The sequence below is a fragment of the Carassius auratus genome, unplaced genomic scaffold (genome assembly GCF_003368295.1).
Source record: "Carassius auratus strain Wakin unplaced genomic scaffold, ASM336829v1 scaf_tig00216561, whole genome shotgun sequence".
NCBI classification, from domain to species: Eukaryota; Metazoa; Chordata; class Actinopteri; order Cypriniformes; family Cyprinidae; genus Carassius; species Carassius auratus.
The window spans coordinates 140,843-158,365 of NW_020528634.1; the positions used below are offsets into that span (position 1 = coordinate 140,843).

Sequence of the window (17,523 nt, forward strand, 5' to 3'; positions counted from 1 at the left end):
TGGTGTAGGGCGATAGAAAATACGGTCTGTACAGAATAAAAACCATTACACCTATGGAGAGTCCCCACAAGGATAGCTGACCAGACGTGTGTGTGTGTGTGTGTGTGTGTGTGTGTGTGTGAGAGAGAGAGAGAGAGAGAGACAGAGAGAGAGAGAGTGTGTCTGTGTGTGTGTGTGTGTTCTTGTTTCTGTATCGTATCAGGACACAACTCTGTATAATGACATGGGTATGACACAGGTATTAGAAGGAGAGGGTGACTTATGAGGACATAACCCATGTCCCCATTTTTCAAAACACTTATAAATCATACAGAATGAGTTTTTTTGAGAAAGTAAAAATGCACAAAGTTTCCTGTGAGGGTTAGGGTTAGGTGTAGGGTTGGTGAAGGGAGATAGAATATACAGTTTCTACAGAATAAAATCCATTACACCTATGGGATGAACACACTTTACACAAAAACACACGTGTGTGTGTGTGAGTGAGTGAGTGAGTGAGAGAGAGAGAGAGAGAGAGAGAGAGAGAGATAGAGTGTGTGTGTGTGTTATGTGTATGTGTGTGTGTGTGTTATGTGTATGTGTGTGTGTGTGTGTTATGTGTATGTGTGTGTGTGAGTGGCATGTCAAACTCAATCATTCATTCCTCTCAGCTCAGAAACTGTTCCTGCAATAAAAGAACGAGCAGATCAAAAATCTGTTTAGTTTTGCCTGAAAAACTGTAACCAAGCAACTGGAAAAGACATGTTGTCTTTGACGGAGACTTGCTTTTTATCATGCAGCACACACCACAGTGCAATGATGTTTCTGCTCTGACACGTCCAGGTATTAAAGTCACATTCACACAAAAATGAAACTTCTGACATCATTCACACAAAAGAAGATATTTTGAAGAATGTTGGTTTTCAGACAGCAGCTGGACCCCAGTGACTTCAATATTAAGGGGGAAAATACTATGGAAGTCAATGGCTACCGGCAAACATCATCTTTTGAGTCCAACAGAAGAAAGAAGCTCATGAAGGACAGTAACCGATGACAGAAAGATTCATTCTGATGTGAAGATGACTCTTTCCTCATGATCAGATACACGTCCAGTCAAACACACATCCTTCACTAGTGTTCAGATGAAATGTTTTATTACGAAATGGATTTGATAAAAATGAATAATTTACATGTATTCGTCTTGTATTTTATACATCAGAGTCGATCTTCTGGTCGTGAACCTTTTAAAAATCGACCTTCACAAAAAATACAGAGACCGTTTACGCACAGCAAGATTCTCGGACACGAGGACGAGCACTAAACACGCACGAGCACAGACTCAGTCCTGGACACTCCCCTGACCCCTGACCCCCGAGCACTAGAGCAGCTCGGACTGGGTGCGAATTACGCCTCATTCTGTGTGTTTTACATTCATGTTTCTGATGTAAATTTAAATGTATTCATTTTTACATCATACTACGTCACTACGCAATATAAAAAGTTACATTGCAACATTTTAAAACGGCGTTTGAAGGAAGAAATATGTCGCGCGCTTATTTGAGTGTTTGTTGTGAATCCTGTATTCAGCTCAACATCATGAAGTTATCGAGGGTAAACTTTATCACTCATCTGGACTCTGCGCGTGCACTCTGTCCACGCAATGAACGCGCGTCCCTGAATGAGTGCGTGTGCCCGGGCGATGTCCGAAAACACTCCAGAAATGCGTCTTCACATTACGCGTGGGCTTCTTTCTGTCCGACCCCCTACACACGTCCATCAGGGGGTCGAGCCTTATTCACGGAGCTCGAAGCCGCTGTAGTTCGCACCCTGGTCTCTCGTCGCTTTTACACGCGGATCACGGCGTCGCGCAGCCGCGTGCGGTACTGATCCAGCCAGTGTCGGAGCTCGGAGATCCGGTAACCCTCCGGTCCCCTGCCGCCCTGATACACCACCTTCCCGTCCTGGACGATGTAGAGTCTGTCGAAATACGCTCCGTACGCGCTGTTGCACGAGTTCTCCATGCTGTCGGCGACTATCGCGACGCCCGGAGCCTCGCGTGCCATCAGCCGCGCCGCGCTCAGCCGCTCCTCCAGACTCCGGTGCTTGCGGATCTGATACGGAGCGTCGGAACTGACCCATCCGTCGGACGGGTGCGCCTCCTCGATGTAGATCACCAGCGCGTCGGCGACGTCCGCGTACCGGAGCACGAGCCGCTGGAACGCCTTGAGACGCGTCATGAACGGAGGTCAGCTGCAGCTGCCGAAATTGAGCACCAGCGGCCTGTGAGCGCGCGCGAAGTCCAGCACGCGTCTGCGCGTCGCGTCGGCGAGCGGAACCACTGCACTGTTGGGCGCGTCGTGTCCGAGGCGCGCGGACTTCAGCCAGTCCAGCTTGTGTCCGTGGAACACCGCTTTGAGCGACTCCCAGCTGAACATGCGGCTGTTGTCGGAGATGCACAGCGGAGGGTCTTCCTCATCCTCCTCCTCCTCATCTTCACTCCTCACACGGAACAAAACTCTCCTCCTCACGCACAGAAAATCCAGACACCACAGCATGAAGGCGGCGACGAGGAAGCGCGGCAGGATCACCAGACAGGCGAGCGCGTTTCTCAGCGCCTTCACCGTGTTCATGATCAATCTCAGAAGAGTTTGTGATGTTCAGCTGCTCAACTTCCCTTTTATGTGATGAATGAGTGTCAGTCAGTCACTCCGCCTCCAAACACACGCTGAAGAGAGAGCCGCTCCGCTCGTGTTCTGCTCACACTGCGTCGAGGACCGGGACGCGAATGCGTTTTAATATCAGTGCGTCTCCTGTTAACATCAAAACTGTTGAAGTTGTCCTCGGTCTCCCTCATGACCTGCAGCAGCGCACGGAATCACGGATGTGTGTCTGAGTCGGTGGATCAGCTGAAGACAGCAGGCGGCGCTCGCCTCGGTTACCCGGATCACTGCGCGCGCCACACATTCAGTCAGGAACTATTTAAGAGTTCTAGAAACTGAAGTGAAAAAGATTTAGTCAGTTATCAAGTTTTCTACAGCATTCAAAAAAACTGCATCACTGCCGTCACAAAGCTGTCTAATACTCTCAGCAGTGATGAATGAAACAGTTTAGTTGAAGGTGGCACAGAAGCGTTTCTGAAGTGGCATGCAGGGGTCTTTAAACAGATGGATTCATGCTGCTCAGAGGTGCCATAAATGCATTTACACCTTTACACAGTACTGATACTGGGTCAGAGCCGGCATTATTTACTCCAGCTTTTATGCTGCATTATGTCTTTACACAGAAACTCAGCGTAAAGCAGCCGACTGTACTCAAGATGATTTATCAGTCAATTACTGAAATCTAAAAACATTCATCAGTGGTATACAAACCAATACATGATTAGCCAAACCTAAAAATGATCTAACCATAAGTGTTTTCCATTTATTTAAACCCTTCAACAGAATCACAAGTCATTCATGATTCAGTAAATCAACATTTATGAACAAATCGCTTGAATGAATGAGTCTTTTATTTCATTCTTTAAATCAATCAGTGTTTTTGTTTTTGGAAATGGAAGTGTTCTGCGTTTCTTATTTGAATATACAGCTATAGTGTTCACGGTAGTTATTATTTCATATAAATGCTCGGGGCAAGAATCTTAAAACAGCCACTGCTTCACGTGACAGCCACACATTACTGTATCACCTTTGACCCTAAACATGTCAGGTTCTGCACACTGTATCATATTGTGCTGTAAATATGTTAAGTTCTTAAGTTCAGAATGCATTCATTGTTCAAACAACATTTAGCCAAAAATAGCACCGCATTAGTAAAGACAGAGTAAGGAGTGTGTGTTTGATGTGAATCTGCAGAGGAGCACGTCTGAGACACATGTCAGCGTCAGCACTGCCTTATCATTCACTCCTCAACTCTATATTTACAGAAACAGACTGAGACGAGCGTCTGAACTGTGCATGTGGACGCGACTCGAGAAGCAGCTTTAATTCAGTCATATGGAGTTCTGTTTTCTTGAGTGTAATATCCTTCCAGAATCAACTACTGTAACCTCAAACATCTTCAACCAAGACCAAGACAAACCGAGCATTCAGATGATGATGAAACTCACTCTTTCAGAAGAAATGAACCGGTCCTTTGGTTTATAATTCTTAATGAAAACAGCTTAGTTCATATGAAGAAGATTCAGGCTGTGGAGGTATGAGAGATTCTTTGTGAAAGTCTGCTCTCACTGTGGCATCGTTCAGGATCGAGTGCATCAGTAATCAGAGGAACAGGAGTGTGTGTCTAGATGTGAACTGGATGATCATGTTTCTGTGGAAGCAGCTTCTTCAGTGATCTTCTGACAGACATGAGTTCCTTCTGCTGAACGTGTGTTGCTCAACGCTGCATCAGTGCAAAACGAGAGCTACGTCATCTTCATCTTTGTGGTGAAGTCTCTGTTCCAGCATTATTCATCTGAGGATCGTCCTCTGAGCAGCAGCTCTCGTCGTGTGTTTGGGGATCTTCAGTACTGACTGATTCCGTCTCCGGGCCTCCATCTCTCTGTTGTGCTGGTTGGCACCTTCTCTAAACTGAGCTGAATCTTGGCAGCGGCCCTGGGTTGATCTGAGGACAGTGAGAAGATCCGCAGGCTTACTGAGGAGGTGGCTGGTGTCCAGCGCTGATGAAACACGATGAAGGCTGTGACTGATGACTGTCATCTCAGCGAGTGAGGCTCATTCATCCTCAGAGGAGTCTCTCATACTGTATTTAATAAACAGACTGATTCCCAGCATCCCTCAGTCTGCTCCGGCTCGACTCACACGAACCAGCCGCTGTTTCTCAGCAACCCATCATCTGATAATCCCACAGTCTCCAGGCTCTTTCATCCACATGCATTTCTCTCTCTGCTCGTACAAAGATGCATGTAATATATCATTCTCGTATGTGACTTCATAAAGTATGTGACTAAATAAAGGTGTCTTGACATTATGGGATGGCAATGCAGTGCCCTTTCACATAAAAACAGAAATGAAATAAACTCTTCTCTGCATTCCTCCTCTTGATTGCATTGCGACTGTTGTTTGAAGTTTTTTGGATAAAGTGTCTGCTAAATGCATAAATGTAAATGCAAAACATGTAAAACAGAATTATGGATCATAATAATTCAAATAAATCCGTGAAGAGTGTAAATGTGCCACACTAGTACAAAAACCACTGCAGCATGCAGATGAAATACATGATGCAAAAACAGAAAGTTGTAAATATGAATGTTAATGTGAACTGTTGACGTACAAAGACACCGTTGGGTAATTTATAGATTATAAGAGGCACTAGTGATTACATCCGTCTTCTGTTGGAGAGCTTTGCATGGTTTTACAAGCTCCGAGAGCTGGAACCTCTCATTTCAGTCTCATCAGCTTTTAGTGTTTTTCCTGAAATGAAAGACTGCTTCTAACACTCGGTCTGGAGATCTGCACTGTGACTATCTACAGTCTTACCTCATGAGAACATTTCAGAAGAGCGAATCACTTAAAGTACATATTTAATGTCATAAACCGATATGAATAAACAGACTTGTGAGAGTGTGTAACACTAGGACATACTAGTTTGGAATCAGTCTATTCTAAATAGCCAGATATTCATCTTTCAGAATGGTTTCTATAAAGCGTATTCTCCTGCTAAGAACAATGCTTTCATTTTCCTCGTGACTGATATTTTATAACGTTCTCCAGAAACATTGTGGGGCCCGATGTACAGAAGCTGAAAGTCTGTAAGAGGATTTCCAGCACTAAACAATCAAAGCCTTTAATTTCCTGCGGAAACATTTGAATAATCTTGCATTAACGGCTGGAGAAACACTCGGTCTCGGTCACACTCCTAATTACAGGCTTGCATCATAATCAGACTTTGACTAAAGCGTCTAGACAGAGAAACACTGTAAGCACTGTTAGTGACTCCAGCGTTAGATGGACGTGTGTGCGTTATCATAATTAACACATTTTTAACACATAATTCATGAATCATTGATTTTGCCATGACTACGTAACTAATACATTTCCCACAATACATCTAAGTGACAAAATATGAAAAATGGAACCAACACTGAAAAAAACAATAAGGCCTCATCTGTCATCATCAGTTAATTAATAACATAAACTAACAATTAATACATTTATATTACAGCATTTATTAACCTTTGTTAATGGTCACATTTGTGTTAGTTGCATTAACTATTAACAGATACAGCTTTTGATCTTAAACATGTTAATAAATGTTGAGATTAACATTAGCTGAGATTAATAAATGCTGTTCAGAGTCAGTTCATGTTAAGTATTTAAATAATGTTAAGAAATTAAACCTTATTGTAAAGGGTTACCAAAATATATATTTGTAAAGTTGTAAATAAGGGTTACTGGAGCATGTTTTAAAAAGAAAAACATATTTCATTCTTTCTACTTTTTAATGTCTATATTTAATGTTTAGTTCAGTCTTGCCATTTCTTTGAAATGATTCGTGGCATACACTAGCACTTTCTAAGCGAACATTTCCAAGTAAATCCCAAACATGAGTGTGTTTGAGTTTGGAATGCAGATATAACACCACTACAATCTGCTTCCAGCCGCAGGATATTAATACAAGCGACGTGAAGCTGGAGTCAGTAACAGATGCCTCACTTTCTCCTCACATTCATGCTCTTATCAAGCCTTCACCAGTGCCGCTGCTTTCATGTCCACACTGTAACTGACTCACTTCTCCAGATTAAATATGAATCTGTGCGTGATGGGTAAAAGTGTTTGCATAATAATATGACAGTGCATGTGTTTCTCCTGAGATCGTCATCATCATCTTCAGCTAAGGTTATGTGCTCATCCTTAAATGCAACATCTCAGATATACTCAATATTTAAGATATACTGTAATTATTTAGACAGGTTTTCCCTAAACACACACACACTGCCAAACATCTGACAGATTCCAGGAGGTCAAAGGCTAACATGTGAGCTATGAAGTGCACTCACTGGTCAGCATCATGAGTGACACAGTCCCCATCAGAAAGACTTCACATGCAGATCTCTGATGACTGATGACTTCAGAGCTGCTTTCTGCTCAAACTCATGCTTGCTTTCTTTTCTCCGTGTGCTACAAGAATGTGTTCTGTCTCTGCTGTGGAATATTCTGATCAACTAATATCCATGTATGTATCTGTATTTCTGTGTTGATGCGAACACCGGTCAGAGGAACACGCTGCAGGTAAAGTGTGTTTCATCACATGTCCGTTGCCATGGGAGACAAAGTCCCACCTGTCTCTCCAGCAAATCAGCAGCTTTATCATGTGCTCCTTATGCAATCAATCCATGTGTGTGAGTGTGTGTTTTGAGTAAGTGTGAGTGTGTGTGAGTGTTAAAGTGTGTGTGTGTGTGTGTGTGTGTGTGTGAGAGTGTGTGTACGTTTGTGTGTGTGTGAGAGTGTGTGTGTGTGAGTGTTAAAGTGTGTGTGAGTGTGTGTGTGTGTGTGTGTGAGAGTGTGTGAGTGTGTGTTTTGAGTAAGTGTGAGTGTGTGTGAGTGTTAAAGTGTGTGTGTGTGAGTGTGTGTGTGTGTGTGTGTGCGTTTGTGTGTGTGTGTGAGTGTGTGAGTGTTAAAGTGTGTGAGTGTGTGTGTGTGTGTGAGAGTGTGTGTGTGTGCGTTTGTGTGTGTGAGTGAGTGTGAGTGTGCATGTGTGTGTGTGTGTCTATCACTATCATGTCTCTCTCGTCAGGGTTATCTGCAGTGAGACACAGACGGAGGAGCACATGTGCAGAGCTCTGAGGTCGAACGAGGACAAACTAAACCTCCCTTCATCTGTGTGTAAGAGACAAATCATATGTGTTTCTACAGCTCTTTTCACACACACACACACACACACACACACACACACACACACACACACACACACACACTTGCATTTGTGGTCTATGAGGACTCTCCACATGTGTAATGGTTTTTATACTGTGCAAACTGTATTTTCTATCTCCTTACACCTAAACCTACCTCTCACAGGAAACATTCTGCATTTTTACAATCTCAAAAAACTCATTCTGTATGATTTATAGATCCTCACAGTGACACACGTCCCATTTGTTAAGTTGGCAGCAACGAATGAAAGGTTATGGGCAATTTGAAAATTTACGAACGCGAATCTTTCGTGATTCGTGATCCCGCTCCGAACTCCCAAACTGACTCAAATGATTCGCGAACCTGCTACGAACTCCCGAACTGATTCAAATGATTCGCGATCCCCAAACTGACTCAAATGATTCGCGAACCCGCTTTGAACTCCCGAACTGACTCAAATGATTCGTAAACCTGCTACGAACTTCTGAGCTGATTCCAATGATTCGCGAACCCGCTCCGAACTCCCAAACTGACTCAAATGATTCGCGAACCTGCTACGAACTCCCAGACTGACTCAAATGATTCGCGATCCCCATAACTGACTCAAATGATTCGCGTTCCCGCTACGAACTCCGGAACTGATTCAAATGATTCGCGATCCCGCTCCGAACTCTCAAACTGACTCAAATGATTCGCGATCCCCAAACTGACTCAAATGATTCGCGATCCCGCTACGAACTCCCGAACTGACTCAAATGATTCGCGATCCCGCTCCGAACTCCCGAACTGACTCAAATGATTCGCGAACCTGCTACGAACTCCCAGACTGACTCAAATGATTCGCGATCCCCATAACTGACTCAAATGATTCGCGTTCCCGCTACGAACTCCGGAACTGATTCAAATGATTCGCGATCCCGCTCCGAACTCTCAAACTGACTCAAATGATTCGCGATCCCCCAAACTGACTCAAATGATTCGCGATCCCGCTACGAACTCCCGAACTGACTCAAATGATTCGCGATCCCGCTCCGAACTCCCAAACTGACTCAAATGATTCGCAATCCCCATAACTGACTCAAATGATTCGCGTTCCCGCTACGAACTCCGGAACTGATTCAAATGATTCGCGATCCCGCTCCGAACTCTCAAACTGACTCAAATGATTCGCGATCCCGCTACGAACTCCCGAACTGACTCAAATGATTCGCGATCCCGCTCCGAACTCCCGAACTGACTCAAATGATTCGCGATCCCGGTCCGAACTCCCAAACTGACTCAAATGATTCGCGATCCCCATAACTGACTCAAATGATTCGCGATCGCGTTACGAATTCCCGAACTGATTCAAATGATTCACGATCCCCATAACTGACTCAAATGATTCGCGATCCCGCTACGAACTCCCGAACTGATTCAAATGATTCACGATCCCCATAACTGACTCAAATGATTCGCGTTTCACATTTTTGAATGAATAAATCAAAATCAAATCTCGATATGGACTAGTGTCTGCAATATTAAAGGTGTTCAGTTCCATCGCTCCCTAAACGCAGAGTACGCAGTCTGCGTAGAGCACCAACTCCCAGAGGGGACATCATCTACTGTCTGAAAAAAAATTCCTCTATTCTCCTATCCGCGCTCTCGACCGCTCGCGACCGCTTGTTTGCGGCTGAATGTTCATAATTGATGGATGAACATCTATGCCTGGGTAGAGTACATCAGCAATCCAGCGAAGAGAAAGGAAAACTAAAAGTAAAAAAAAAAAAAAAAACGGGCATAAAGTTATTCATGCATAAAGGCTTTACGCTGGACGTTGGACGAGTCTCAAATTTAGGGACCGTCTCTAAAGTTACATGTGATATTGTTATACACTTTTCTAACGTCAGTAGCATTTGAGGAGAATGACTTATAGTCATAAAAACAACTGTAATTGTTCATGTAGGTGTCAGCTATAAGACACAATTAAATTAAATGTTTGATATTTATTAAAATAACCTGTAAATCATATGTAAATTATGCTACTCTTTTACATGGGCTCAAACGCAAATTTGAAGCTCAAGAGCATTTGAGGAGAAAGACTTGCAGTCATAAAACTATGTAATGTGTTCATTTAGGTGTCAGCTACAATACACACTTTATACATTTTAAATATAAGTATAAATCATTTAGGTAAAAACGAGGCCCGTTTATCACTTTCAGGCACATTCCTGTGAAAGTTTTTTTTTTCAGGTTCCCTTACGACAATTACCCATGGTTTTAACAATAACACCACAAATCATCTTTCTTGTAGCCATGGTAACTGCAAATTAACCATGGTTTTGTTACTTCAAATAATAATTTACAAAGAAGTATTAATATACTGTATGCATTAGTGAGTGTGTGGGGCTTATGGTCACTTATTCCTTATATGAACTGTTTCAAATGCAAGACATTGATTGCATGAGATTAAGTTTGTAAATGATAGCCTGTGTCCTTTTATAGTGTGCACATATATTTATCATCAATCTGTGATAACTGTGACTAAATTCAGTATATATACATCTGCCATATGTTGCCACCCCTCAAAAATTCCTGCCCCCTTCTCGCCACCCCATTAATTAATATTTTTCTAGATCCGCCCCTGGTCATGTCTATCAGATTAGAGCTGGATGATAATATAGTTCTATTCTGCAGCGTTATAAACGTGTATTTCAGAGACCTCTGTTGTGTGTGTATTGAGTGTAGGTGCAGACCGAGCCGATCCAGAGCTTGAGCTGCTCTGATCCGACAGATGAAGATCATCAGACTCAATCTGCTCTCAGTAATGTGATTCTCCACAGGACTCTCTCCATCTGCTCGCCATCATCTCTGACGCTCCTCTGATCGCGTTACAAACACAGACCAAAAGGATGTGAAATATTAGCCCACAACACAGATCTCTGTCGTGTTCAGCTCCTGTTCCTACAAACACATCTGGATGAACACAAGTCCAGTAGAGCTTTAATCTGATGTGAGGAACAACTGTGTGTTTACAGAGAGCTATAAGAACAACAGATTAGAAGCAGAACAGAAACTGATTTCAGTGTGAACGGCCTGTTCCTGAATACAGCTGGAGGCTTCAGGTTTTCACTGAAATCAAACCCTGAGGGTCACATTAAATCACACATCTGAGACCGAATCAGCATCTAAACTCAGATCATGAGGACCTTTAGGATCAAACCTTCAACCTTTCACTCACCAGCCCTAAACCACTAACCCTCCCCATGACAGAAACAAATCCTTAAAGGAGTTTTTGATCCAAAAATGCAAACCTCGGGCCAGATTTTCATTTTTGGCTGAACTTCTTCTAAACTCCGTCCTGATCTGCTAGAACTGGATCAGATGAGTCGCGTCACGTGGACACTCTTCATGTAGATGTTTCGTAAACAGCCTGCAGCAAAGGCGTTTAGCTGTGGTTTCGTAAAAAAATAAAAAATAATGAGATGATGCCAGAAATAAATGCTTCTCTAGGTTCATCAGAGGCACATCAGAGACAGAGTCAAAACATAAAAGATTTTAATGTGACGAACGCAAACGCTCTCCAGTAATTCTCCTTAGATGACAATAGAAGAGATAATGAATACATCTGCAGGTCTTTCTCTCATTCACCCACTAATAACAGAGATGTGAGACGGGCTTACTGATAGCTTTAGAGGTTCTTCAGAAACAAACCTCAGCCCTGGACAACCAGAGACGAGAAACAATCACTTGAGTTATAAACACCTTCATCACGCAGGAAACAAGAATGATTACTGCATCTAACTTTACTGTAGTGACTCTAACAGCTCTGATTGTGATGCATTCACCTCTTTACTGTAAATCACGTCCAACACTGCTTGTAAACATGGCTTCTTTCTTGCTTAGTCAGATCTTTCTGATCTGTGCACATATAAATCATCATCAGCTGATATCTCAGACCCTAAATAACTCAGAAGTGATTAATAAAACATCACGGTTAAGGAATTTAAGTGTGGTTTACACTGTAAAAAATCACTTCATTATCATTATATACAGAAGAAATTCTCCCAATAATGTATGAGAGGTTATGAGAGAGCATTACATTATCTGCACGTGTCAAAGATGTTTTACTGATGATGTGATGCACTCAGGAGTAGAATGATGCATCTTATAACACGCAGCTAAATGATTATTTTCTCCTCCACGTTTTTGATGATGCTACTGTAAACAGTGTGTTTTTATGTAAGCAGAACATGAACAAAAGACACATTCAGAATCGTGTCGCTGGGGTTTGATTCCTGGAAATTCTCTGAAGCCCGAGACACAAGTGCAGTTTTCTGCTCAGGGGTCAATGGGTTCACAGCTATTTTCAGCTGCTCCTCTGATCCTCCTACACTTCATCAGGACATCGCCCTGAAGCCGTCACGAAACACACCGTGTTCAGGGATGGGAGCATACACTGACTCCAGCTCATCACTCGAATGACACACGACACATCATTCCACGCTCATCAGACGCTCGTGCTGATCTCTCACCTGCTCGCGGTGTGACGGATGACGCGCGCGCTCCCGCCGCCTGCTGGAGAACCGACGCGTCACTTGACGCAGGACACGATTGAAAGAGGTACCCGAAGAAATCTTATGATGTAACAAACGTTTTTATTAGATTCTGAAATATTTAACGTACAAAGGTGAGCACGTGACGACCCGGGGAAAGTGAAACATGTCCCTTAACGTCATTCCGAGTATAACCGGCAGATGGCGACAGAGACCGTCACCTGTCCATCTGCAGATCACCGATTCAGACACTAAACATGATCCACACATCGAGATTTACAACAATACAGGATCAGTATCAGCTATTGTGAATGGCATTGTTAAATATCTGTCATTGGGCTAAGAAAAAAAAACAAGACATTTTACATTTGCACAAAATTGATTTAAGAATGTTCTGATATTTATACTATATTTCTGTTTTGTTTTTGTTTTTCGCAGTGAATGCAACATTTAATTCCATGCCATTATGAATGTTAGAGTTTTTAAGGCCCACAGAAACCCTGTATAAAAAAAACACTAAATAAAATGCACAACCATACTGCCAAGACAGCATCAATTCAGAAGAAATATGAACAGACTACGTTGTTCATGGAGATGAAAACAATGGTTTATTTAGTGCTACATTAATCATTTGTTCGCATGTAAATATATGCATGAAAAGTAAAGATTACAAAATGCTCAGGTGATGAAAACATGACGATAACGGTCAGCTCGTGAGTCGTAACACGCCGTGGTGAACCCTTCATCCATTCACCTCCATTAAACCAGGTTATGTGTGATAACTAGAGATAAGTGAGAACCATTCACTTCACCAGTCTTCTGAACGAGAGAGAGCCGTGAGTGTTGCTCGTTTAATATATGCATGTAATCCAGCAATAAAACCATGAAATCCTACAGCTGTTTTCCCCACGAGAGACTAAAGCACCAAACCTCTCGTCTGGGTCTCGTCCAGACGCACGCGTCAGCTTCATATAGACGTGTAGAGCCTGCTGTAGTTGCTCATCCTGATGTTCTCCGGCAGGATGATGTTGAGTGAACGCTGCTCGAGGTCAGATGCTCTCAGGAGCTGGTCTCTCTGCTGTCGCACCAGCTGGCTGTATTTAGTGTTGGCCATCCACGTCTCACAGCGGGAGAAGAAGACGATGCCCGACGTGACCAGGATCACCAGACAGGTGAGGAGACCCAGAACAGAGAAGCAGATGATCTGGCTGCGGGTGACCAGTGGACCGGACGGCTGGAGTGGCTCTCGCTCGGACGGACGCAGCAGCTTGTGGAAAGTGTGAGCTGCTGCGGTGTGGTGACCCGGACCTAGCGCTCTCGCTCGGGGCTTGGGCTTGAGCTGGCTGACGTGGAGCTCACAGGACGGGCCGGTGAATCTGGGCGGGCAGACGCAGCGGATCCGGCCGAGTGTGTCGTTAGAGCAGGTGCCTCCGTTCATACAGCGATCGCTGGAACACACAGAGAGACTGACGTCACAAACCGGCCCGGAGAAGAGCGGCGGACAGACGCAGGTGTAGGTCGGGTCACGCTGGACGCATCTGCCACCGTTCACACACGGATTGGGCTGGCAGACGTCAAGCTCCTTCTCACAGACAGAGCCAGTGAATCCAGGTGCACAGAGACAAGAGGAACGGCTGTCAAAGCCACTCGTGTTCACACAGCTTCCTCCGTTCTGACAGCGAGAGCTGCGGATGAGAGGAAACACGTCACTTTCACCAACACACACACTTTCTGTCACTTCATGCAACTAGAGTCAAACTGAAATGACATGAATAATGACTTCTGTAGAGCTGCTCCACAGCTGAATTTGAGTTTGAGTCATATTTGATGACGTTTGCATCACTGATTCTGGTGGTTTCCTGTTTGTTACTGAGAAGCTGCTGTGAAACACTCTGTGTTGTATAAAATGTTATAGAAATTAAGGTGATGACCTTTTGTTTGGATGCCAAACTTTACGTAACATGTTAATTTGTTCATGTGAGGAGAGCTGACGTCATACAGTCATTAAAATACACTTCCAGATCAGTTAGTTGTGAAAACAGCTTCTGCATCATTTAAGCACAAACACAACTTGGTTTGATATTTTGCATCCAATGCAGTGTTCAGACATGTTTAAGTGTAAAGTAAAGATGCTGTCTATTCATTTGTCTCATCTGATCAGAGGTGTACATGCCTGATAAACTGATCTAGCATCAGTGAAATAAGGATGAGTAATTGATGGCAGCATTGGATGATCTCACGTCCACAGCAGCTTCATGTGACTGATATTTTCTAGTTTTTCAATCCATAGATATGTAACAGAGGTAATGGTCTGTCGTGCCGTCTCAGTGTTACCCGTTCTCTGAACACACTCCTGTCTTCAGCTGGCAGTTTTCCCCGGTGTATCCAGGAGAACAGAGACAGACGTGTCCTCCTCGTCCGGTCTGCACACAGGTAGAGTTTCCCGAGCAGAGCTTTGATGAACACCGGTGAACCTCTGAGAGAAAACAACAGATGCACACAGTTACCGTCATCACAGCACAGCTCCAGCGTTCACACACATGTTCTGTTTCAAAGAGTTCTGGCCCTGCATCATCTCTGCTGATACTCTTTAATAAAGTCATGTAGGACACTGGACCTCGATCGCAGCGAGCTCCTGTCCATCCGCGCTCACAGACACACTGCCCGGGCTCTTCACACACTCCGTGAACACAGTCAGGTGAAGGAACACACTGATCACACACCGCACCGCGCCAACCTGCTCTGCACCTGTAACACACACACACCTGCTTTACAACACACATCCAAACTAATGTCACTGACCTTTAACTGCTGCTAAAGAACATCCATAAAACATACAAGAGTCTCTGGAGACTTCTACTGATAGATTAAAATCTCTCACACACTGACAGCATTCAATTGTTCAATTGTTACTAAAAAGATTAATGACATCTAACACACACAAACACTCACCCTCACACACACACACACACACACCTGCATTCTCCAGACTGCTCACAGAAGCCGTGGTGTTGATGACATCCAGCTCCACATTCTGGACCTAAACACACACACATTACCGATGAATAAACAGTCATGTGTCCGGAGTCTGTCATATATCACATCTCACACTTCAACACGTGAAGTTGACCGACAGCAGTAGAAACGCAACAGATACTGATGATGCTCGTCACTACATCAGTGAAGTAAGAATGATACAGTGTAAATATTAATATCGATATTTCACCTTGAGCAGAAACAGACGCGCAGAAGAGCAGCAGAAATGAGAATCCGAGCCGGAGAAATACATTCATCCTCCCGCAGCTCGATCCTCGATCCTCCGCTGATAATCACCTTCACATGATCACACAACCTGACCGCTGCGCGCGCGACCTGGACATCACTGAACTAAACTAGTCCTCCAGACTAGAACTCAGACTGAAAACAACTCATCTGAGAAAGTCTGCGACGGTCAAAGCGAGTTTCATCCGACTAAACCTCCGCGAGCTGCTGCTGCTTCAGTCTGACACAGAAACTAAACTCCACCCATCAACACCATCACCTACCCACACAGAAACATCACTGAACTAAACTCCACCCATCAACACCATCACCTACCCACACAGAAACATGACTGAACTAAACTCCACCCATCAACACCATCACCTACCCACACAGAAACATCACTGAACTAAACTCCACCCATCAACACCATCACCTACCCACACAGAAACATCACTGAACTAAACTCCACCCATCAACACCATCACCTACCCACACAGAAACATGACTGAACTAAACTCCACCCATCAACACCATCACCTACCCACACAGAAACATCACTGAACTAAACTCCACCCATCAACACCATCACCTACCCACACAGAAACATCACTGAACTAAACTCCACCCATCAACACCATCACCTACCCACACAGAAACATCACTGAACTAAACTCCACCCATCAACACCATCACCTACCCACACAGAAAAATCACTGAACTAAACTCCACCCATCAACACCATCACCTACCCACACAGAAACGTCACTGAACTAAACTCCACCCATCAACACCATCACCTACCCACACAGAAAAATCACTGAACTAAACTCCACCCATCAACACCATCACCTACCCACACAGAAACATGACTGAACTAAACTCCACCCATCAACACCATCACCTACCCACACAGAAAAAATCACTGAACTAAACTCCACCCATCAACACCATCACCTACCCACACAGAAACATGACTGAACTAAACTCCACCCATCAACACCATCACCTACCCACACAGAAACATCACTGAACTAAACTCCACCCATCAACACCATCACCTACCCACACAGAAACATGACTGAACTAAACTCCACCCATCAACACCATCACTTACCCACACAGAAACATGACTGAACTAAACTCCACCCATCAACACCATCACTTACCCACACAGAAAAATCACTGAACTAAACTCCACCCATCAACACCATCACCTACCCACACAGAAACATGACTGAACTAAACTCCACCCATCAACACCATCACCTACCCACACAGAAAAATCACTGAACTAAACTCCACCCATCAACACCATCACCTACCCACACAGAAACATGACTGAACTAAACTCCACCCATCAACACCATCACCTACCCACACAGAAAAATCACTGAACTAAACTAGTCCTCCAGACTAGAACTCAGCCTGAAAACAACTCATCTGAGAAAGTCTGCGACGGTCAAAGCGAGTTTCATCCGACTGAACCTCCGCGAGCTGCTGCTGCTTCAGTCTGACACACGAAACTAAACTCCACCCATCAACACCATAACCTACCCACACAGAAACGTCACTGAACTAAACTCCACCCATCAACACCATCACCTACCCACACAGAAACATGACTGAACTAAACTCCACCCATCAACACCATCACCTACCCACACAGAAAGTCACTGAACTAAACTCCACCCATCAACACCATCACCTACCCACACAGAAAGTCACTGAACTAAACTCCACCCATCAACACCATAACCTACCCACACAGAAACGTCACTGAACTAAACTCCACCCATCAACACCATCACCTACCCACACAGAAACGTCACTGAACTAAACTCCACCCATCAACACCATCACCTACCCACACAGAAACATGACTGAACTAAACTCCA

General features: G+C 44.0%; 1 protein-coding gene and 1 pseudogene across 1 annotated transcript; both read right to left on the reverse strand.

Annotated features, from left to right (window-relative positions):
- Positions 1 to 844: 844 nt before the first annotated feature.
- On the reverse strand, positions 845 to 3,759 carry LOC113098470 (thyroxine 5-deiodinase-like; annotated as a pseudogene).
- Positions 3,760 to 12,868: 9,109 nt separating this feature from the next.
- Positions 12,869 to 15,828, reverse strand: LOC113098469 (protein delta homolog 1-like). The gene is made up of 5 exons (XM_026263579.1): positions 15,591 to 15,828; positions 15,341 to 15,404; positions 14,982 to 15,112; positions 14,699 to 14,840; positions 12,869 to 14,049 (listed from the first exon to the last, which is right to left on the reverse strand). Exons 1-5 carry the CDS (start codon positions 15,655 to 15,657, stop codon positions 13,332 to 13,334), a joined length of 1,122 nt encoding a protein of 373 aa, XP_026119364.1. The 5' UTR covers positions 15,658 to 15,828; the 3' UTR covers positions 12,869 to 13,331.
- Between the last annotated feature and the right edge of the window lie 1,695 nt (positions 15,829 to 17,523).

Coding starts and splice junctions, on each gene's coding strand:
- LOC113098469 (XM_026263579.1), bottom strand. CDS start 15,657: ATGAATGTATTTCTCCGGCTCGGATTCTCATTTCTGCTGCTCTTCTGC. Junction 14,841..14,981: donor AGGAGCTCGCTGCGATCGAG/GTCCAGTGTCCT, acceptor GTTTTCTCTCAG/AGGTTCACCGGTGTTCATCA. Junction 14,050..14,698: donor GGAGTGTGTTCAGAGAACGG/GTAACACTGAGA, acceptor TCTCATCCGCAG/CTCTCGCTGTCAGAACGGAG.